At 33.2% G+C, this 24277-nt stretch overlaps 1 protein-coding gene across 4 annotated transcripts in view; it reads left to right on the top strand.

Moving 5' to 3' along the window:
• Positions 1-24277, top strand: part of LOC145263720 (uncharacterized) — a 372649-nt gene that overhangs the window by 159664 nt on the left and 188708 nt on the right. The window contains exon 2 of one of the 4 annotated variants that reach the window (XM_080120683.1): positions 24132-24170. The exons of the other annotated variants lie outside the window; for them this stretch is intronic. Coding sequence (XP_079976809.1) covers positions 24132-24170 — 39 coding nt within the window. The remainder of the gene's footprint in view (positions 1-24131; positions 24171-24277) is intronic. 4 annotated transcript variants of the gene reach the window in all.

The following is a 24277-nucleotide window of genomic DNA, read 5'->3' as shown; positions in this document are numbered from 1 at the left end:
ATAATTGACTAATGTGTATCCTTAACCCTTATCCTCGAGTGGCCTCCGGGCCTTGATAAGTGGGAACTCCTTTGTAAAAAAAAAAAAATTTTAATGCCCGTTGATTTATTTATTTTCATTTTTATTTCTTTTTTTGAGGTGGTCGTTAATTTCAGGCTTAAAAGATAGCAATAAAACTTTAATACAACTGGCAACTCCCCCCCCCCCCGGATTTAGGCTTACAACACTAACTCTTTTTTTATTTGAAATTAGTAATCACCTCCTCAAAAAGAAAAAAAATCCATGGCAATACATTTTTTTTTTTTTTTTTTTTTTTTGTCTAATTACAAGTGATAATAATACAGATAATAAATCTTACAATCAGTTTCCAAACTTTAAAATTATGCAGGTAGGTAGAAAATTATTTTTATTTTTTTTATTTATTCTTTGGTGTTTGGTAACAGTCATTTGTTATATATTTTTATCCTCCATTTTTACATTGTTACCTATACTAAATATAAATAACAAAATGTAAATTAAAAAGTCTTGAACCCTACTTAATCAATTTTAATATTAGTTCTGATTTCTATTTCATTTCATTAGTTACTAATAGAGGAAGGCAGAGGAAAACTCACTTTCAGTCACATCTATGCCTGCAACTCATTACACTAGGACTAATTTTATAATGGATAGTTTTTCTATATTACATCAGCTTCGTATATTTTCAACATGGCTACCAAAAATGCAGTGTAATCTTTTTGTATTTTTTTTTTTTTTAACAAAAAAATATATTTTACTCGATTTTTTTTTTGTTTACCTTGTTTAAAAAAATAGTTCCTAGACTATCAGTAAAAAAAAAAAAATCAAAATCAGATTCTATTTTGTATGTCGTTACATGTTAGCCTGGAAGTAGTTGCATGAAGTGGAGATGAGACAAAACTAAGAACAGTTGGAACAGTTGAGATTGAAATTTCATATAAATTCCTGAGTTTGATAAGATGCACCTGAAGTAGGCCTGAGATTACATTGGTCGAAATTGTTGGAATAACATCGAAGATGAGAACAGCAGTCCGAATAATTTAAATAAAACAAAATATAAAAATATATTGATTAGACGAACACTTTTTTTTTTTTTTCAGTTTTGTTAGTTTTCTCATCTTTGAAATTTCTATTTCTTTATCCCAAAAGGAAGTAGCTGCTACTGCTGCTGTCACCTTATTAACCTTTTGTTCATCTTCTCTCGTTATGTAGACGTAATAACCGCCTAATTATTTCATTATGCTTAAGTGTTCTTATCTTTATCGTAATTACAGACACTATTTCCAACATCAAGGGCATAAACAATCTTGGACTATTTCTTTCAAAAGTTTTTCCCACTTTTCCTTCCAACTTGAGAAATCACTTGAACTTGTGATGGTGGAGTGGATATTAGAGCAGACTTTCAAACTCATGTTTGAATCCTGTCAGGTCCATAACACTACTTTCACTGAAGATGTTGGCAGCCACGATTCTTATTTTGTCCTTGGTGGGGAGGAGGGCAATGCTAACAACACAGAATCCTGTCAAACTATTGTAATATACTGATTCTAATAGTGTTGACATACTGATTCTCGTTAGATCACTAAAGTTAAACATTGTTGAGCCTGGCCAGTATTAGATGAGTTACCATTTGGGAATACAAGGCGCTGTATGTAGGAGAACATTGACACTACTTTGCAAAAACCTAACGTCATCATCTTCCTTGACCAGGATATACATACAACTGGGGTCTGCTTGTAAATTTAATATTTCGTTAACCCTTCTTCCTTCAAAGGAGGTCTGTTCAACCCGCCTATGTTGAATGTCGCTGATTGAACTAGCATGAAGTCATTTCGATTTGTACTTATTTGTACAGTAAATCGAAATGACTTCATGCTAGTCCAATCCTTTCTAACCATGATAAGACTAGTTACAATGTGTTAGAATGTGCTATTTCAAACTCAGGGTTTCTAGCAGGACCATCCATGGCAAAGAAGCCTGGCACCAGGGAATATAAAGGTCACAACCAGAATAATGGGATTCTGGTGAAAATCCAGGAGGATTCAACACCAGGATTCATTGCCCTATGGTCATCTCAGCATAGCAGGGTACTGTCAGGCTGGGAACCGTTAGTCCTCCTGTGCATGTGTAACTGCCATTCCTTCATGCCATAAAAGGATGTACGGGAGGATATCACCAAAAATCTATTGAGTTAATATGAAATATAATTAATATGAATCAGTATATTGTATGTATGTCAGCGACATTCAACATAGGCGGGTTGAACAGACCTCCTTTGAAGGAAGAAGGGTTAACGAAATATTAAATTTACAAGCGGACCCCAGTTATTAACCTGAAAGATTACAGGTTTTTTTACCTCTAAAACTAAGAGCAGCAAAGCCCAATGATTGCATGCAAAGTAAGATACTCTCACTTCATTTATTTGTAGTTCTGTGCCTGACACGTCTTTGTTTGTCACACTTAGAGGCAGAGACGACCGGAGGATTGTTAATCTTATTACAGACTCTGTTTGGATTTTTGCAGGATCCTTGTTTACCAGGTAGCTCTAACGCTACCACATTGCCATGACCTTGATCACAGTAAGGAAGGGTGTGACCTCTGTTAGCCGAGTAGCTCTGATGCTATCAGTTTGCTATCATCCTTACACAGTAAGGAAGGGTTGGACTTTAGAAGGGATACAATTGCAGCTGATAACAAAGATGGCATTCATTGAAAATTCAACAAGAAAATCTCGCTTTATTTTTTTATTTTGACTCTATTACTGATCATTTCTCATTCTTAAACTTTGTTTTGAATTGTGATTTCATTATTTTTTTGTTGTTGCGCAGAAGCAACGTTGACATTCTCACTTCATCTATTTGTGGTTCCGTGTATGACGTGTCTTGCTTGCCAAACATAAAGGCAGAAATGATCAGAGAACGACGGATTCTGTTGCTGACTCCTAGATTTGTAACGTTGCAGTTACAAAGAAATACATAAATAAAAATCTGGGTCACCATTTAAAAAATTTTTCTTTTGGCTTTGCTGGGAACAAGGGTTCTAGCAGCATACTTTTGACATTACTATGTTGCTCTTGCTGTTAACATAGTCAGGAAATGCTCAACTTGGAAGTAATTCTGCTATTGCTACTTTTTCTTTCTCTTTTAAAGGGCAAATATTTTTTGTTTCATTTTACTTCAGTCGAAGTTCTCAGAATTCAAGGGGCCCACTCTTGAACTCTATATGAGATACATAGATATTCGAATGTTCCATTTAAGTTCTTTATCTCTCAAACACTAAGTTAGTAAAGAAATTGAGAACATTGTTTTCTTCTCTCCAATTGACCATTTTCATATTCTTAGTATATCTTTTATTTTGGTCTCTTTATCTTACTGGATTCCAAGACAAGAATTTATCTAGTCTAGTGGATTATTCAGCTTCATATTATTGCTTCAAACAACATCACTTGGAGAAAGTGCACCATTTCTCATAAAAGCTTATGTGGGTTAGCCAGAGAAAGATCTTATTTGGGCTGTGAGTACTATGTGATTTTGAATATTTGGTCAGAGTTTACTTCTAGGGAAAAGTATCCTTGTACCAAGTTGTTCTAACAAACTCCTGTACAGAGAGACCTTAGACACTTGAGGATAGTGTCTAGTAGGCATTCAAGTTCTCTAATACTTGTGTGTATGTTTGTATGTCCAGCTAATAATAAAACAACTGCAAAACAAAGATCCACAAAGTTAGTATATTGTTGATCAGCATTGCCCTGGATGTATAATATCTAAAATTTAGAAAATTTTATTCATTCTCTGATGGTCAACTGGGCTAGCTTTCATCAGGGACAGTTGGTTTTTCAGTGTGTACTAATTTGGAAAGAAAATGCTGACTAATTCCACTAGAAATCTATGATATAAAGGAGAGTTCTTTGTGTGTTAGTATATGCATGTCCAGGGAGAAGAATGGGCTGGGCCAAAGGAGAAAATTGGGTTTGGGAAGAGAAGGAGGGATAAACGGGGCTGGAAAGATAGAAGTTTTAATAGAAATGTTACATTTTTGCCCTGAACTATGCCAGGTAACCATGCTAGTAATTTATGAAGTTGATAACCATGCCATAACATTTATTTTGCTTTTTATGACATCAAGATTATTTGCAGTGTTAGAACCCCTTTCTCCACACACACACATACACACAATTGGTGATATTTTAAAGCTTTCCTTCTTCTAGATCAGTCACCATATTAAGGCCCCAGAGCAGAGCTGCTTACTCTTGGAGATTGCTAACTACTTTTTCAATGACTAAAGGCAAAAGAATATTATCTACAAAATAATAATTATCTACATTAATAAATATGAAACCTAATTGTGATGTTTATGTTTATTAAAAAATAATCATTTCACTAATAGTAAGTTTTAATTAGATCGCATACGATCAAATTTAAACTCAATAAGAAAACATTTTTGTTAAATATTAAGAATTAGAAAACGTGACTTGGTTTTTTATTAACGTAAATAAAATCTTCATGAGACCTAAGAACGTGACATTCTTTCAAATTGTGTGATTCTATCTTTACACAACATTTGTTTATTTAAATAAAAGATAAGCGCATTAACTGTGTATGCATGACGATATATAAAAGAGCAACCATCCTGGACTGGCCACCATAGTTTTCAACCAAGTTGGAAATATTTATACACAGAATAAGTTAATCTTTTTTTTTTTTTTTTTTTTTTTTTTTTTAAATATAAATTTGAATATCATATGATCTACCTGCACTGTTTGCGATTGACTGGACGATTGCTATCGACGTATTGGGGCACCATTGTTCCAGAGTCTCATCTACTTTGCTAATTCATAGCTAGTGGAAGTGAGATGCTTCCTGGGTTAATTGGCTAGGAGCAAAGTGCAGTGTCTGTTCTGATACTACACTTCATCTTTTCTGTCTTCAACCAGTGAAGAAGAAATCCTTCTAAATTGAGGCAATCTTTGTTTTTTTTATTCGAATCCAGAATACCCCCCCTTTTTTTGAAGGGGGGGGGTGATTTTCACCTCATTAAAAAGCAGCCGCATGTTTAACTCTACGCTCAGGAGGCAGAGAGGGTGGGCAGGGGCAAGTACATGGGGACACTCTTTTTACAAGGGAGTCGGAAGACTTATGGTCCAATTTCGATTCTTTGAATCTCAAAACTCTAACTCTTAGAATGCTCAAAATTCAGATTCGGGTTCTAATGCCAATCCTAGAATTCGAAGATGTCCAACTCTAACTCCTTATGACTCTGCTATTCAAACTATCGATTCTTCGTAGATTGAAAAAAAATCTGAATCCAATTTTGACTCATTCTAAAACCTCCAAATTTGAACATTTGTTAAGACCTAAATATCGGGATTAACAGAAAATAGGGAAAACATTCAACCAATATTATGGATAGAAAAGGTTTGGTAAACAAAAGATTCAACATGAACATAGTAGTTTAGAAATCACTAGGTTGGGCTAGCAAGTCACATGAGATTTAGTTAGTTTTTATTCTTTTTGTACAGGTCTTTACGGAAAAATTTATCTTCAGTTGACCTCTGACAACTAAATATTTTCATTTACTAGCCAAATAAAAAAATTACTAGCCAAGCCCATGTGATTTTTAGAATATGACATCTTCATTCTGTAACCAGTGTGTACATCACAAAGATTTTTCTGTATTTAAAATTAAATCTTATTCCTGATCGCCAACTGTTGTAATCTGGGTATCAGGGTTAATCGAGAAAATAATAAGGAAACCCAAATAATAAGGAAACACTATAACAAATATTAAGAATAGGAAAGAAAGTTTATTAAACAGGATACAAATTAAACGAAATAATTTAGCAATTGTTAGCTTGAGATAGAAAGTCCATTAAGATCTTGTTTTCTTTTTTTTTTTTTATAATAAAGTCAGATGATTTCATTCTCTATAATTAAATAGTGACAGTGAAAATGGGTGTGATCCCCCCTCTCTCTCAGCAGAATTGTAACACAAAATACCAGGTCTACATGGCAACTACTGCACCATGACCATTTTCCAGTCATCATCAATGTTATTGGTTTAACATTCATTTTACAAGCTAGCATGTGTTCAACGGTTTTTAGAAATTGACTTCAAAATTAATTCATCTCTTTATAGGTCTTTATTTATCCTTCTTTCTCTCGAGCCCATTCTTATCACTTTCTCCTATACTTGGTCTTCCCCTGTGAATTGACCTTTTACCTACTTCGTCTACTAACCGGGGAACTATAATCCATTCTTTCAACATGGCCATACCATCAAAGTCACAGATTTAATCTTCTTAAATCTCAGACTCTCTTTAACTTGTATTACACATCCTCATATCATTTCTCTCCATGCAACACATATCCTCTGTTAAATAATAGGTTAATATGTAAATAAGTGACTTTGGTAAGAGATGCTGGAAGAATATTCCATCCATGTATAGACAATAATAGTATCATAGGAGAGGTCACTTATATGGATTATTATTCTCAACCCTCATTAGGTGTTTCACTTCCATAAATGCTGTCTATACATGCGTAGTTGACTTTTCTCTTGACTGACCTGGCTGTTGGTGGGACCACTAATTCACTGATTGCAACCCCATGCAGGAGGGTAAAATTGAAAACAGAACCCCCAGTGGACCATAGGTCCTGATGGCTGAGCCATTCTTCCACGTCATGCTCCACTATATATAACTTCATCCGCAACTGTATTATTTGATCTGATTCTTCTAAAAATCAAAACTATTTCTTCTTTTGATTTTTCTCCCTAAATACTAGAAGGCGGTGACCGAGGGTCAGTTATGTTGGAAGCAAAGAAAATTACTTCATGCCAAAGAGTAATGTTTTCAAGGAATAGTGTTACTGGTGGGATGCTCTGTTTTCCTGTTCTTAACTAATGATGGTATCCTCTGTGAAATTTCCTTCCAAGAGTAATGTATTCTAATAATCTATGTAATATTCTGCTTGCTTCTTCATTAGTTTGTCCGTATGGTATGTTTTCAAAAAAAAAAAAAGAAAAAAAAGGCAAATAAAACTTTTGAAAGCTAAACTGCTTAAAAAAAAAAAAATGCCTAATTCACAAAACTTGACTTTAAAAAAGTCAATCTTGCAACCTTGGACAAGAATATGAGTGACCTCCCTTTGATCTATCCTCATTTTCGAATATCATTGTAATATATAATCAGTGTTGTAATAGTGTTAGAAAGGGACTTGCAATTTCGATGTGCAGCAGTTCTTCATCGAACAAAGAAGTCAACGAAACGTCAGTTCACAGGGGAATGTATGGGAGAAAATGAAACCTTTTAAAAAATGGGAACATTTGAAAGAAACAGAGCAAAAAAAAAAAAAAAGAAAAAAAAAAAGAATATTGTCTGCAGGTGCTGGACCAAAGGAGTAAAAAATTGTATTTTACAATGTGATTTTATTATTTATATTGAACTATGCAGCACAATATTGCTTTTTGAGTATTTATTAGTACTTATTTAATTTCTCATTTGGGTCAGTTCTATATTTAAATACAATGAACACTATTTTCATGGTAATGTTAATAAACTCTTATTTGCTAGGTATTTTTCTGTCAAAAAAAAAAATTATTTTTTTGTACTATCCAGAAAAATATCAACTTAATCAAAAACATTAGTTGATTAAATATATTTCTCATTCAGTGGAATTTCCAGTAGTATAAAAAAAAAAAAAATATCCTACCTATAGAATTATATTTGACAACTTTATTCAGCATTAAATAACCCATAGATTGTTGATATGCTGTAAAGTAAAAACTAAACTCTTGGTTGACATTAGTAACGCTCTGCTGGTTTGTAATGGCAGAAGTTCCCTGAACTTATTCCATCCACTCCTAACTCTTGCAATCAAGCTTAGATATCGATATTAACCTTTGACCGGTATTTAGTGACCCAGATAATTGTTTATTTGATGACCACTTGACTTGATATCAACTTTCAATTGTCATGGTGAAAGCAGATCATAATATTAAACCACTTATCTGTGTAGGAAACAACGTAAAAAAAACTTGTGGATCAAGTGACCAATCACATGTTTTTTTTATTGCTGACTTTTATTTCATTTCACTTGGATACTAAAATACCACAGCAGTGTATTTAGTTAAACACAGATTGGTTCATGCTGATTTAATTGAATTTGGATTTTTATTTCGAATTACTTCTTTTCACTCTTGGATTTACTTGGATGAAATACAAATATTGTTGTCGTCTAATTTTAAGGTAACAATCTTTCTATTTCCTTTTTTCTAGATGAAGATCGATAATTTTGTATTATTAGAACAACGATTCTCATTTTGGATGTTATTCTCACAATGTTTCTGCAAATGTAACCGCCCCTCCCTTTGTCAGGTTCATCTTGTCATCTATACAGAATTTCAATCTGAACCCTCTGTTGAATCCATGAGAGTAGTTTGTTCTCATTATATCAGTCATGATTGGGTAAAAGTCTTAAGTTTTTTTTAATTTTATTCTTAGTATCGCCTGTGGTGGGAATTGAACCATCAACCTTGATTGATATTTAATAGCTTATCTGTTGTGCCGTGTGTTCCTGTACACTTGTGGATTAAATAAAATGCTCAGTTTGGAATTCTGTATAAATTGCTGAGTTGGATAAGCTGCACCTGGAGATCACATGTTGCCATGTAACCTTTGAGATGAGAAAAATATTCTAAATAATCTTAATAATCCAAGCTTATAATTTGAATTTGTTTTTGTATTGTAATCCTTTATATTTACTTGTACAAATCCGGCGTTGCTCAGGAGTCTTTATTTTTATTAAGCTTTATGACTGTATTCTGTAGAAAATCCTGAAAAAAAAGACACTTTAAAAAAAAAAACAATTTTTAATTTCTTTTCTGCACACTCTCTCTCTCTCACTGATGTGATGTCGCTCATATCTATTTTTATAAATACTATTATGACATGTGTTCTTCAGAATTGTCTCATTCATTCGCTGCTTCCTTTGTTCCAGCTAGTCTAGTGGTCTTCATCAGTTCACTGTTCAGGTGCATCATAATACTTCTTCCTATTTCAGTAATATCTTTCCAAGAACTACAGGCTTGTGGAACTCTCTTCCTGCTGATTGTTTTGCTCCTACCTATAGCTATAGTTTTTTCAAGACTAGGATTAATAGATATCTTCTAATCATTGTAATGATCATCTATTCTTTTTAGCTCCTTACATCAAGTGGTTTCACGTTTTGTCTGGAGTTACTTCCATTGAAAAGGTCCTGTATATGACCTAAACTATATCCGATGGTAAGGCCCCAGCTTGTGGGAGTGTGGAGCCACCCTTTAATTGCCATTGCTCCCAGGTCCACTCTGACCCAGAGTGGTAGTACCTGTTAGGGTTCCAACTATGGGTTAAATAGAAACCGACTTGAAAAAAAAACAAAAAACAAATATATTCTATTAAAAAAATTTTCTTCAAAATAACTGGATTTGGCATTAAATGACCTGAAAAGAGTTGATATGCCGTAAAACAAAAACAACCAATCCATTGAAAAAAGAAATTAGATCAGATAAAATAAGTTTCATATAGACCACAACCTTATTTTCTTTGCCATTTAATTCTAAATTATCAATTATGATATGTGGAAATAAGGTAAAGCAAAGTGTTCATTTTATGTTATATTCACCCATGTTTCAGCGACTCATCAGAACACTATGATAAAAACGACACGAAATCGTCACACCTGTATTTTTTATTTGTCCAAAATGCATTTGTAAAAACCTATTTCAATAGAAAACAAGTTGTTAGCCAAGTGACTTGTCGATTTCTTATTGTTCAGATACTTCCTCGCTCCACTGAAGGGCTTCAGTTTAAAAGCACATTTTCATTGTTAAAGGCACAAATTGGACAATTATTACTAATGGAAAATTGGTATCTGTCTGAAGCCCAAATTATACTTTTCTTATTATGCTTAATTCAGAGACTCAGAAGGTAGTGTAGTATCTGTGCTGTAATCATAATACTTCCTCAGGCATTACCTTTTTCTTTTTTTATAAATACTAGCCAATAGAAATCTTTGAAACACTTTTACAACCAAGGGACTGTTTTGTCTCTCAGTAGATCTTTTGTATGAATGTGTTATGGTTTGATTTGGTTCTAGGTTATCCTCCCAAGCTTTACTCCTTCCTTTGAGAAGAGTAGAATTATTGCCCATCACTTTTTCCTGATTCAAATAATCTAAATAAATGGGTCATCGAACAGTCATTTAAAAATTTTTTTTTTATTATTTTAAATGTGTCAAGGCATCTAGAGACTATTGGTCTATCATGCTTAAATTTAAAATAGTACTTTTTATTCTTATGGGTCAGTCGCCTTAAGTTTGGAATAGTATTTTCTTTTTTCTGTTTTTTTTTTTTTTTTTTTTTTTTTTTGTATTTGAATTATTCAACTACTGTTGTTATCTTGGGTGTTATTCTCATAACGTTTCAACCAATGTAAACTCCAACCTTATGTGTATGTTGTTAAACTTGCAAATCTTTCTGTATCTGATTCCCAATTTCAACAAGATATACTTGAAGAAGATTGGAGATTACATCGGCCGAAACGTTGTTAGAATAACATTAAAGATAAAAGTAGTAATCTGAATAATACAAATTATCAATCCTCACCTCAAATCAAGGAGAATTCTTTTTTGTTTTTTTCACTTAAGTTTGAAATATATTTTTGTGTTTTTTTTTTTTTAGCATATTTTCAACGGCGGGGTGCCATGCATAAGCTTGAAATCGCATTTTTAAATACACACACACATCTTCATAAGAAGTTCTGTCGATCTATTGGTCTGTCACATTTACGTTCAAAATATCATTTTTGTCACTAACCATGGACACATTTTCTGAATATCTGTTCTTAATTTCACTTCCGTCTTATCTAAATATTTAATGTTCTGCTTAAAATGTGATTGGATCGTGATAAACTCTGTAGGTGTTTCATTGCTACGAGCAACGAGTAGCCTTTATTCTGTTTACTTTCTCTGAGACAGCTACACAAGGAAGTGAAAAAAAAGAAAAAAAGAAAACATCGCCACGCACATAAGCACTTAAATGTAAGTTGGCAGCTTGTCCACAAATGAGTCTGCTTTATTTAAGTCAAATCATTTCTAAAGAAAACTGTTTTATGTTTCTTGTTTGTTACTGCTTTGTATTCATGAGTCCACATTTTTATTATATTTTGAACTTTTTCTAACATGAATATCTAATTCAGTTCTGAGCCAGATTTGACTTACATTGTTGAAATCTTCATCTAAATAAGAAATCAGAGAGACCTGATCCGATCAATTTACTGGTTATATCAGTTCTGTAATATCTGTAAATTCATCCCTAATTGCAGGGCTTTATGGATAAATTTATCTTTTGTTGACCTCTCATAACTAGATATTTTCGTTTACTAGCCAAATAGAAAATTTACAAGCCAAACCCACATGATTTTTAGAATATGACGTCTTCATTCTGTGATGAGTATGTATATCATAAAGATTTTTCTGTATTTTTTTTTTAATAAGTGTAATCCTAAATATACAACAAATTTTATGTTGATACTTGAAGGTAAACATTCTGATTTCTTCAGATATTTTTTTAAACAGCCTTCGTAAAAATAAAAAAAAAGTATTCTATTAAACTTTTATTGTTTAAATTATTTAACTTTGTTCATGTTATTAAAAAAAAAGTTGAAAAGATTTTTCACTCAGTAGTGGCCTTGGAAGATTGTCAGTGAAAGAAATACAATCGCCAAAAGATAAGCGTTTCATTATTTCTAGTCACCACTTTGAAAAATCACTCGCAAATGCGGCTGTTTCACTCTCAATGTAGAGCCCTGAATTGCATTATTTATTTGCGGACTATTATCCTTATATTCATAGTTGTTGTCTCACAACACCGGCTAACTTTTTTTTTTATTATTATTACATTTTCACGCCAAACAAGGCACATTGCCACTTTGATGTAGGGGATTACTATCAGGGACATCAGCTACAGGGATACTATGTAGGGAGTTGGGCAGCAAGATGTCGTTCAGGTTACACTTGAACTTCTGCATGTCAGTACAGTTGGGAAGCAGGGACCTGGAAGGGAATTCCAAAGTCTAGCGGTTCTGGGGAAGAAACTATTAGAGTAGAAGGCATTCTTACATCTAGGGATCTCTACTGTGTAGGGGGGGGATTTAGCTGGTTGTCAGGTTTGTCAAGAGTACGTTAAGGGGATACAAGTGCTTGCAGATTGTCTGAGCATTCACCGTTAAAATACTTGTAGAACAGGCAGAAGGATGTAACATTTCGTTGATGGGACAGAGGCTGAAGCTTAGATGACAGTTCAGGACCGATCAGGTTGGCGACTGTCTTTTGAACCTTGTCTAGGAGCGAGAGACTAGTATCAAATGCACCAGTCCAAATATGACAACAATACTCCATACATGGGCTAATGGTGACCTTAGAGAGGTACGGGATACTTTCGGGCATTAGTAGCTTTCTAGCACAGTAGAGAGAACCTACCTTCTTCACAGCGGTCCTGGCAATGCTCTCAGTGTAATTATTCCAACTCATGTTTCCTGTGAACGTTAGGCCGAGGAGTTTAACAGAAGTACTTTCAGATAAAGAGTCTTTGGCCATTGCTATTGGTGGTAGAGAAGGTTTCTTGTAATTATTGAAGAAAACAAATTTAGTCTTGGCAGCATTGGAGGTCATCCTCTAGTGTTTGTGCCATTTCCTTAGATATGTGTTTATTTGTTTCCCTGTCGTGTCTGTTATAGAGCATGTCCAGTGAATGGTATATATGTTCAGAGATTACAGTTAGGATGTCTGCTGTGAAATGGGCTTGCCTAAATTCATATTGTTCATCGGTCAAAAGTTTAGCATCTGTAAGGTGAGCTTGGTTAATTATGAACTCAAATATTTTGGCGAAAAGTGGGAGGAGACTAATGGGTTGATAATTTAATGGGTCAATTCTTCCTCCAGAATTCTTGAAAACTGGTACCACAGAAGCAGTTTTCCAGCAGTCAGGAAAGCAAGATTCATTAAGGCATTTGTTGTAAAGTTTGCAGAGAACTGGAGCTACTTCGGTGGAGCACTTTTTTTAATAGCACAGCCGGGATGAGATCAGGTCCACATGCTTTTGAAGTGTCAAGATTTTTTATGCTAGCATGCACCTGAGAAAGGGTAATTTTCAGATCGTCTAGTGTGGCATCTGTCCGCAAAGGAAAGTCAGAGAGGGGGTGGTTTGCAGGGTCCAGTGTGGAGTTGGCTTTCATCAGGTGGTAAATCACGATGGGATAGGAATGCGCAGTCTCTCAACTATATCCTCAGTAATTACTGCCTTCCATAGCTGTTGTCTCACCATTACTCTTGAAACTGTTTTTGGGTGAAAATTTGGCTGCCAAGAGGTCAAGAAAGTTGAAAGAGTTGACCTTTGTAGACTCTACAAAACTCTTTCGTCAATTTTGGGTCTAAACACTTGAAATTTTAGATGTAGGTTACCTGGACTAGTCAAACTTTTTTTAATATGTATGTATATATATATATATATATATATATATATATGATATGTAGGACTAGCAAGTTGCCCAGCATTGCCCAGTCATAGAATATGCATAAATATTATATTCATGCAGATTTCGTATTTATTATCATATATATATATATATATATATATATATAATAATAATAAATACGAAATCTGCATGAATATAATATTTATGCATATTCTATGATTGGGCAATGCTGTGCAACTTGCTAGTCCTACATATGAATTATATTTGACAACTTTATTAGGTATTAAATAATTCATAGATGGTTGATAGGCAATAAAACAAACAAAAGCAAATATAGTTAAAAAGAAAACTTACCAATCTATATTTTGCCATTAAAAATTGGAATTTTATTACCGAGAGAAAAAAAAAAGGTTGGATTAAAATAGTACTAAAGTGAGAGAGTAACTCAAGTATTCACATTGTAATTGAGGGTTTTACTTTTTTCTTTTTTAACCGATAAATGAATTAGGAATCCAAATATGTTTTGTCTTTAACAAAAGTAGAAAAAAAAATTATGAGTTAAAATGTCATGAAATAAGAAGTATGTAAAGAAAGAATAGGGATAACACTGATGAAACAACTAATAATTGTCTCTAGTAACCCCCTTCTGTGTGCAGAATAGTAGATTTTAGATTTCACTAACCAAGGACAAAAAAAGGGGTAGCATCAAAACAGACACTACAATTTGCTCCAAAGCCAATGAGGATTAATGAATTGGATGGATTGCCAGTTACTTAGTCGATTTGTGATGTGGGGAAAATCTAGCTCGCTGAAAAAGGGCATTGTGGATTGGGACAAAATTAAAAATTTCTAAAAAGACCTCATTCACTGACTGAGGCCACTGCATTTTATTTTTGTTCTGGGGGGATTTTATTTATTTTTTTAATTCATAAATGCAAGTCAAAAGTATGTTTAGCATTAAACATTTCTTCCCTACCGCCTCCTCCTCCTCCTGCTCCACATGACTTAAATTATCATACATTTCAGTTCGGTTCAAAAGATGTAAACATCTAACTGCACATACCGTCATGACTGGTTGTTTCGACATTTGAAACAGATCATCATTAGTAAGCATTTTGATAATTCATTTTTTTTTTTTCTAAAAATAACTATTTGTAAAGAACAAGCAATAACATTCCAAATCTGTACAAATTGAATAACTTAGTCATAGATTAAATTTTAAGTATTTAGTTAAAAAAAAAATTAAAAAAACAAATGGATGAGAACTCAGATGTGGAGAAAAGCTATGTGAATGGCAAAACGATTGAGGTTGTTTTGTTACCTTGGTGACACCACTGAAGCACAGGGTGGAGCAGGTGCTAGTTTAATTATAAGTATGGATGGAGTAAATTCATGGAACTTCTGTTATTACTAACTAGCAGAGCATTACCATTGTCGATCATGAGAAGAGTCTATCATGCATGTACATGCAGTGTAATGTATGGGAGTAAAAATTGGCCAGTGAGAGTTGAGGACATGCGTTGCATGGTGAGAAATGATATGAGAATCATATGTGGATGTGTAATGTGAGTCTTAAAGACAGACTTAGTTCTGTGATCTCGGAGGAAAATGAAATCCAGACAGTATCAGGACCTATGTGCAGAATAGATGTTAATGATACGATCACGTTGAAAGAATAAGACATTTTGGGTTTCTAGATGTAGAACAGTTGAGGTATCAGGTTCACTGGTGAAGACCAAGACCAAGAATAACATGGGAGAAAATGATAATGGTTTGAAGGCTAAATTAAAATGTGACCAGAGATGGGTTAATTTGGAAGTCAATTTCTTAAAGCCATTCAATATATACCAACATTCATATTATTTAGATTCTTCAGACTACAGTTCTCGCCTTGAATGTCATGTTCACAAGGTTTTGGCCGATTTACCTCCGAGCTTCAAGTGTATCTTGTCAAACTCGAGAATTTGGATAGAATTTCAAACGGAACCCCTTATTTACTTCACCGGTGTAGCATGCTCTTGTTCTGTCAACGATGACTAGATAGAGGTCTTAAGTAATTCACAGTTGTATTTTTCGGTCGCCTACATTGAAAATTGACCTTCAATCTTCAAGAGAACTTGAAAAAATCCATTGTAAAAGTGATATTCTCCTGAAGGTTGATGGTTCAATTCTCTGTGGGCGATTGAAAAATACAATTGTGAATTACTTAGGACCTCTATTCAGTCATGGCTGACAGAACAAAAGCTTGTTACCCCAATGAAGTAAATAAAGGGTTCCATTTGAAATTCCATCCAGAGTTGGACCAGATACACTTGAAGACAGATGTTACATTAACTGAAACGTTGTGAAAATAACACTCAAGATGAGAGCAGTAGTCGGAAGAATCCAAATAAAATGAATATTTATTTCTCCATTTAATTTGATTAAGAAATAGGATTTTTTTTTGTTTTTTAACTTTTGAGAAATCCATAGCAAAAAAAAACCTTTTTACTCAACGTGTTTGAAAAGTAAACAAAGTCGAACATTCTTCCCATGTGAGTAGATTGTATATCATGTAATTGCCTTTTTAGTTCTGCATAACCTAACCTCTAACCAATACTTTCGTCAACCTAACCTCTAACCAATACTTTTGCCAACCTACTAAACTTTGGAAAAAATTTATATTTAGTATTCTTCACACGACATCAGGACAGGATCAATTTACAACTGGAAGGGGTCATGGTCTTTGTTACCTTAGTAATGTTACAGTTGATAGCTGGGAAGCAGTGAGAAGATTCATTACATTTAATAAGTACATTTCATGCTAATTACATCATCATTTTTCGTTGTCCAGAATGAACTTTTGATGATCATATTTCTATTTTTGTAACTTTCAATTGTCATTTCCTTCTGACTTTCAATTGATTTTGTCGCCAGGGTCTACACCACACATTTTCTACAAAAGATGAATAAGCAGTTGCAAAAAAAAAAAAAAAAAAAAAAAAGAAAAAAAAGTGGCTTCAACTCTGAAGTTCGCTGACAGCCATCCACAGTTCTTGCAGAGGATGTTGGCTGGCAAAGATATAAACTTAGCGTTTGAAAATGTTTACCTTGTTTTTAAAATTTTACAATTAATTTAAAATTGTTTTTATATCAATTAATATTTTAATGAATATACAATATCAAAAACAATTTTTTTTCAAAATCATATTTTAAAATAAAATATTTTGACAAAAAAAACCCAACAAAAAACAGTTTAAAGAAGAAAAAAGTGAACAAAAAGTAAAAATATTTACTATAATTATGTATTAATGTCTTGAAGCAAAATAAGTCAATGCAATTTATGATGCTCCAAAGTATCCATACATTATCATCTAACATGTTCCCAAGTAGTTAGAAAAGAGCAGATGCTGTATGGGTTAATCTTGATAAATATACAAAGGTTTAAGTTCTTCAAATTGTACAGATAAGAAAACAGGAACTTTTTCTCTTTATTTTCATGCAGGCTGTTTTACACCTTAATAATGAGATATAGCATTCTAATCGCACTAAAAAAATAAAATCCTTTATCTATTTACTGATCCTTCTCAATTTTTTTTACTCTTTCGCATATATATATATATATATATATATATATATATATATATATATATATACATACACTAGAAAAATACCTACCCTAGGACGGATATGATTAAGTTTCCAACAGAAGACTACTTATGAACTTTTCAAATCAAGATATAATAATTTTTAACTTTATATCTAGACTTCTTATTCCAATTTTGATAAAATCCATTACAGGGTATTAATTCTAGAAAATGTTTTAAATTTAATTCTTAAGCTTAAGGGTACTTAATAAGAAAGTGAAATTAAAGGAATCTTATTAACTGACGTCCAATGACTATGAATTAAATTCAATGAAAACTGATATATTTGCATTTTTAAATTTGAGGTTGTTTATATTATCCCCCCCCCACCCAAAAAAAAAAAAATTAAAATAATTCACACAAACTGAAATTTGGCGAATATTTATTAATTGTTAAAATTTCACAATGATTGGCGGTATCGTAATTTTCACAAGTCTTCCATCATCCTCTTTACCCCTTTTGTATAAAAATTAAGATAAATATATCCCACATTTAGACCTCTGCTGTATATCAGCTATGTTCCAAAATTCATAATGATCTGTTAATTAGTTTTAGTGTGAATCCTGTATGTACAAATATATGCATGTATCTAACTTTATATACAGGGTGTCTCAAAATAATGTATACATTTGTTAAATCGTTACAATTTATCCAATTTACTGATTTTAACTTGGAAACAAGATTGATAGAAGAACAAGCACACACAATTTAAACATATTGACAGTAGAATTAACAAGAACAGAAAATGTACTTTTATTAAAGGTAAAGGCTACTTGGGTTAATTTCAGCATATTTATAAAATGAAACCTAACTCTTACCTGTTTTGCTCAATACACTTTTTATATCATGATGAGTTTTGACTTACAAACGTCCGACAACATTTACTCCAATACTTGAGCACATACTTTTTCAATTGTTACTCATAATTTTCAGCTTTAAACATTGTCTTTAAGAAAACCATAAAAATAGTCTTTGCCTACTGAATAATAACGAAGAATCAGCCTGCCATTATAAGCTAGACCCGGTATTGCCAGATTGATGATATCCTGGTACACACAAGACTGTAATGATAGTAAAACTTATAACCGATTTTTTTTCTTCTTTTTTTTACATGATGTTTCAATAAGAGAAAGCATGAAACTTATTCTTAGTGCATTGAACTTTTAATCACACTATCTCCTGCACCGCAAGGACTTATTGACTTGGGTTTTTGGCATTTTGTCTTTTAGTTTAACCTGTTTCTTTGCTTAAAGTTCGGCAGTCGTATTTGATTATTTTGGAATAGGATTGTAACTATAGCAGTGCTAGCTCTGAAAATTGTCATCTGAAGAATAATATATATATATATATATATATATATATATATATATATATATATATATATATATATATATATATATAATAAAATCGTATTTCTGTTTGTTCACAATTTGATTAATATATAGAAAAGGTACACTGTTTCACAAATTAATTTTCAGACTGAAAACGAACTTGCATACACTTTTATTCCATCATTTCTATATATAATATTTATTCAAAGGAAATCTACATTAAAGGAGTTACCTAATTTACATATTACATTGAAGAAAATCTATTTTAATAATTAGCTCTGTTATTATTGTTTTTTAGTAAGAGTTGTTTTAATTGTTCTCCTTAGGAAGATTATTTAAAGTTGATTTATTTCATTTCTTTTAAATTCCCTAACTATTTGCTGAAGCCGACATCAGTAGTGTTTAAAAATGGAAATAAGCTTTATTTAAGCTATGAAAGTTATTTACCGTTGTTTGATTATCGTAGATGAAGATGGATAAATCTAACATGTGGTTCACTTTCAGGAAAATGGTAACAGGTGTATTAAATAGTATGTGACTAAACTCTTTACCTAGTAATATTTTTCAATATGGCAACGCTGGGTGTAAACAGCTAATATATAATATCCCTTCACAAACACCATCAAATATTGGCAAGTTCCTCTGCCACACCTGTGAACGATTATGCAAGAGTGAAGCTGGGTTAAAGAGCCACCTACATGTACTTGGACGCTCGACATCAATCTGAAGAGATTGCAAACTTCTGTCAAGAAGTGGCAATCATATATATATATATATATATAAATATATATATATATAATTGTTTTAATCTTAACAAATTGCATCTTTTTCAGTACAGAAAGATAATAACGATATTATATTTTATTTGTATCTTTTTTTTTTTTTTTTTTTTTTTTTTTTTTTTTTGTTGTTTGTTTCAAGTCTTAATGAATTGCATCTTTTTCAATATAGAAATATTTGATTTTCTAGGGATCCTTGCTTTTTAAATCTTAACATTTTTTCAGTACAGGAAGATAACCAACTTTAAAAGAAGTATTAAAACTACTTTAAATGAGACTATAATCCTAAAAAAAAAAGTTCTTTCCTCTTTTATATACATTTTTAAAAATTTAATAAGATTTTCTATCCACAAGAAAATAATTTTTTACATTTTATTTTCGATATCAGATTCTACAGGAATACATCTATTTCCAACTGATCGCTTTCTGATTCAGTGTCATTAATAAAACATTTGTTCAAATAATATTTTCAATTTTTGTAGAGCCACCTTTTAATGTTTATGATCTTTTTTTTTATTTCCTGCTTTGCATGGCAATTCTAATAATATTTTTGCTGCTTCTGCGATTGTTTTTTCTTTTTAAACAAAACTTTCTATTTTTATTCTGCTGAAAACTTGCCTCTGTCAGTTGGCCTTTTAGAAAATAGCTTCGGTCAGTAACAAAGAATTTACTTTCAAATTTCCTTCCTATCTCGCTCTTTATTACAAGAAAAATATGATGTGAAATAACGTGGCAAATGAAGTTTTATATCTTACTTACAAAGAGAAAGTATCTGTGTTGTTCAGGGTGGAACGATAAAATTGTCGCTCTAGAAAAGACATGATTCCATTTCCGTTTGATGAAAACCGGTTTTCTTTTATTGTTGCAGACCATCTACTAGTTAGTTGTGTACAAATCCCAAGAGCGATAGAAGCCTTCTATCATGTCTGAAAGTGACACAATGTTCAACGAGTGAGATCAGAGATGCACTGTTCTATAACTCATGCTCTCTATCAATCTAAGTTATGACAATAGGACTTTTGCCAACACCCTCAAAATGCAAATCTGGACTGTTCAATGCTTAAGGTCACAGCTCAATGAAGTTTCCAGCACGATTATGGTCTTTGATGTGGTTTCAAATGAGAGCCACATCATGCCACCTCACATCTTCAAAGTCGGCTTGAACGTCAACACCAAAGTGTATCTTGATGTACTGTAGAGTGTGGTGATCCCCTGGTGCAATCAGGTGGCCGCTAACAGACTCTGGGTGTGGCAGCAGCACTTGATGCCAGCCCACAAGTCCAAAGAGACCCAAGCGTGACTTCAGAAGGAGTGCTACAACTTTGCATTCTTCTCTTACTGGCCTCCCCTCAACCTGAACCCACTGAACTACTTCATTTGATCATATGTCAGTATGACCAAATGAAGTAGTCACTAACATGATCTCCCAGAACCAGCCTGATCGTCGCTATCCACTGAGTATTCGCTGAACTCTCGCTAGCGCTTGTGGAAAAAGCATGCTCCCAGTTCTAGACCCATTTCGAGGCAGTGATTGAGGCTGAAGGCGGCTACATTGAATAGATGTCAGTTCTACTACCTAATCAAGTTACTTGAATTGATTTTTTTCAGTGAAACTTTTAAAATAAAGCTGTCGTGTTATTTTCTTTTGGGCAACAAATTTATTGTTCTACCCTGTATATGCCATCTGTTGACAAAGAAAAATGTAAGCAAAAATGAGATTTTGGATAGACTTTAAAATATTAATTTTTGCATTTCTTCATCAGCCATAAGCGATGATTAAAACAATCAAACTATCAGATTGTAAGAGACGATTTCTTTTCTTAACTCGAAAAGTTAAGATCGTAGAGCAGGGTTGTAGAGTCAAAGGTTTTGGAAGGTGTTGGATTCGAACTTGTAAGAATGCTAGGGATTGGATTTTATAATTTCTGAAGAATCAAGACAGTCTGAATATTGGAAGACTTTAAAATACAGTCGGAATTTTTGGAATCATCAGAGTAGGATCTTATACCTTTTGATTCTACAACTCTGTTACATTTTTTTTTTTTTTTTTTTTTACATTTGGATACGCATTCTTTGGGTTCTTGAAATTGGACATACGATATCTGTCTCTGACACTGTTGTGTACTCTAACATTCAATTTCAGATCTGTAGCTTTTTTCAATGATATATTAAACATTCTTCTGATTGGCCAATTTTGACTATTTTTTTTTTTTTTTTGGCAGTTACAGTTTTTGTTATAAAAGTCGATGTAAAATAAAAAAATTGTTTTCTGCTTTTATTTTTTTTTATTTTTGCTTTTGATTTGTTTTGTATGTAATATTTTGGCTACTTTTAATGCTTTTTGTGTACATGCTAATCTCCTCAGCAAATATGGTTAATGGTAAAAAAAGATAAGCAAAGATAATGATGGAACTTCTGTCGGCCTAAAGATTCACTTTCAGGAACCCTTGCCCAACATTTATATTGTCTATCCAAGAAAGAAAGGAGAAGGACATTAAATTTCTGATAACCTAAATCTGTCGAAAGATGATTACTAATATATGTGCTTCTACAGAATTTGAAACGAGCCAAACTGACATTTTTGACCAAAGTTAAAACAGTTTGAATTCTGTAAAAGTGCCCTAGAATCATTACTATCCTAGTTAAGCAATGTTGAGCCTGGTCAATACTAAATGAATGACCATTTTGCAATACCAAGTGCTGTATGTTGGCAGGTTATCTGTTTATCCTAGCATTGTCTCCAGTTGTCACTGGACTCAAACCATTCTGATCCAAGAGAGATGTAGTTTGAAATTACACAACCCTTCATTCATGAAAGATTTCCCATGCTGGCAAGCTTACAGTGAATATCTATTGTATCTTGAGATTGAAGAACTGCCTCTGCCATCTTCGGTATTACTCCCTCCCTCAAACTTCATTCAGTGTTGTGGCCCCAATGGGAAGCGTAGAGTAGTTATTGCTACTCCCAGATCTGTTCTGCTAGCAGTTGTATCCTTCAGAAACCTGTTTGGAGGTTTTATAGACTGTATTATTTATAGACTATTTGTTTCCAAAATATACAAATTAATCTGAAAACCAATCATATGCAAACCTGTAAAATATTCACAATAAACACTCGTCTAGTTACAACCGTTGTCAACAATTTCCATCACTCTATCTGTGCCTAAATCCGAACGCGAATTCCATGAACCAAGTTTCTTTCCTAGAATTTTTTGCCTGTGGAACTTTGTACCATTCAGCTGCTTTCCAGCCAATTACAACATGGTTATCTTCAAGTCCAATGTAAACAAGATCTTGTTATGCCATCCTCTTTTAAATGAACAATTTCTACCCAATTTCCACCACTAACAATGATTATGCTGTTGTCTCACTGACAACCTTATATGGAAACAGCACTAACCTTATGTAGGTTTAACTGGCTTCCTCCAAAGAGGAAGTTCCATGGGAGTATGAAATTCATAAGTAGTCCTCAGTACATGTATATCCCCATTACATGAAATGATGACATTAGGTCTTCGCAACTCTTGCATACAACGGCTGGAGTTCCCAAATTGGTCACCCATCTAGTACTGACCAGGTTTAACATTGTTTAATTTCGATGACCTAGTGAGAACCGGCGTGTCAATGTAATGAACCTTTATTCTCAAGTGGCCTCCAAGCCTGGATATGTGGTGACTCCCTTGTAAAAGAAATATGTATCTATAGTTTCTACATAAAATGATACAACAACTGTTGAAATGCCATTAATTCAACAAATAAAACTACTACTATTACTCTGTGTACGCATGAGAAAGAAGTTAAAAAAATTTTTTTTACATGGGTGTTACCAATTATTAAGGCCCTAAGGCCACTCGAGTGTAAAGGTTAATAAGTGTCACGTGGTCGGTGAGATAACACCACAATGATTAGTAATGGTAGAAATTGGGTAGAATTTGATTATCTAAGAGGATGACTCAACAAGGAATTTGTTTACATTGGACTTGAAAAAAAAAAACAGTCAGCTGGAAAGCAGCCCTGCAATATAATTCCACAGGCAGGCAGTTCTAGGAACAAAACTTTGTTCATCGAATTTGCATTTAGTTTTCAGCACAAGGGAAACTGTTGCTAGTGGTTGTAGCTGGACGAGTGTTTGTTGTGAATGTTTTGTAAGGAGGACCATAGATTGAAGTTGTGTAAATATTAAATAATACCAATCAAATAAAATGTAGTGAAATCATGTTACCTTTATCATTATTAGGTTGCTTACGAACTGCGATCAGTACTGAATAGAACAGATACTACATTTTGAACAATTTATTTCAGAAGGAATAATACAGTCAAAATGAATCAGGCACAAGGTCATTCAAAAATTGGGGAGGGTGGGGGTCTATGGTCATCCTTGTCACTACACCTAAGATTTGTCTATGTTGCCCCTAGTCAGATTCCTCAACCACCATAATATCACATTCACTCCAGGGGTTATCCTACTTAAAATTACCAAATCGATTTTTGTTTTTCATGCCAATAGATTCGTACAAAAGCATTTCCATTTTGTTGAACTTCTTACTTGAAATTGGAAATCTTTAGGTGCCAAGTCTATCTTTTGCAGTAACCATTTTTGTTTTGACCATGACCATATTGATTAGTTTTAATGCAGTGTAATTTTTAATAATTGGCTGTTTAAATGTTGCTATTTTTTATGTATGTAGTTTTATTACATGTTGCTATTTTTTGTGTATATAGTTTTATTTCATGTTGCTATTTTTTGTGTATGTAGTGTTACATGGTGCTATTTTTTTGTATATGTATTCTTACCACATGGTGCTGTTTTTTGTGTGTACGTATTCTTACTACATGGTACTATTTTGTTTTCCTATCCTCCTAGCCGTCCGTGTTCACCGATTTCATACGATGGGAGAGTTGGGTAAGTGGGACTCTACAACTATTCCCTCCCTCATTTTCCGATGCTATTGCACTCTTCAGACGCCCCCACCTCCAGTCCTTAGTCATGGTAGCTTTGGCAGTCATTTT

This window comes from Euprymna scolopes, chromosome 39 (assembly GCF_053919585.1).
Source record: "Euprymna scolopes isolate OS-2025 chromosome 39, ASM5391958v1, whole genome shotgun sequence".
In the NCBI taxonomy this organism is placed as follows: domain Eukaryota; kingdom Metazoa; phylum Mollusca; class Cephalopoda; order Sepiida; family Sepiolidae; genus Euprymna; species Euprymna scolopes.
The sequence above is the reverse complement of the archived record's forward strand: the minus strand, read 5'-3'. Positions and strand labels throughout refer to the sequence as shown.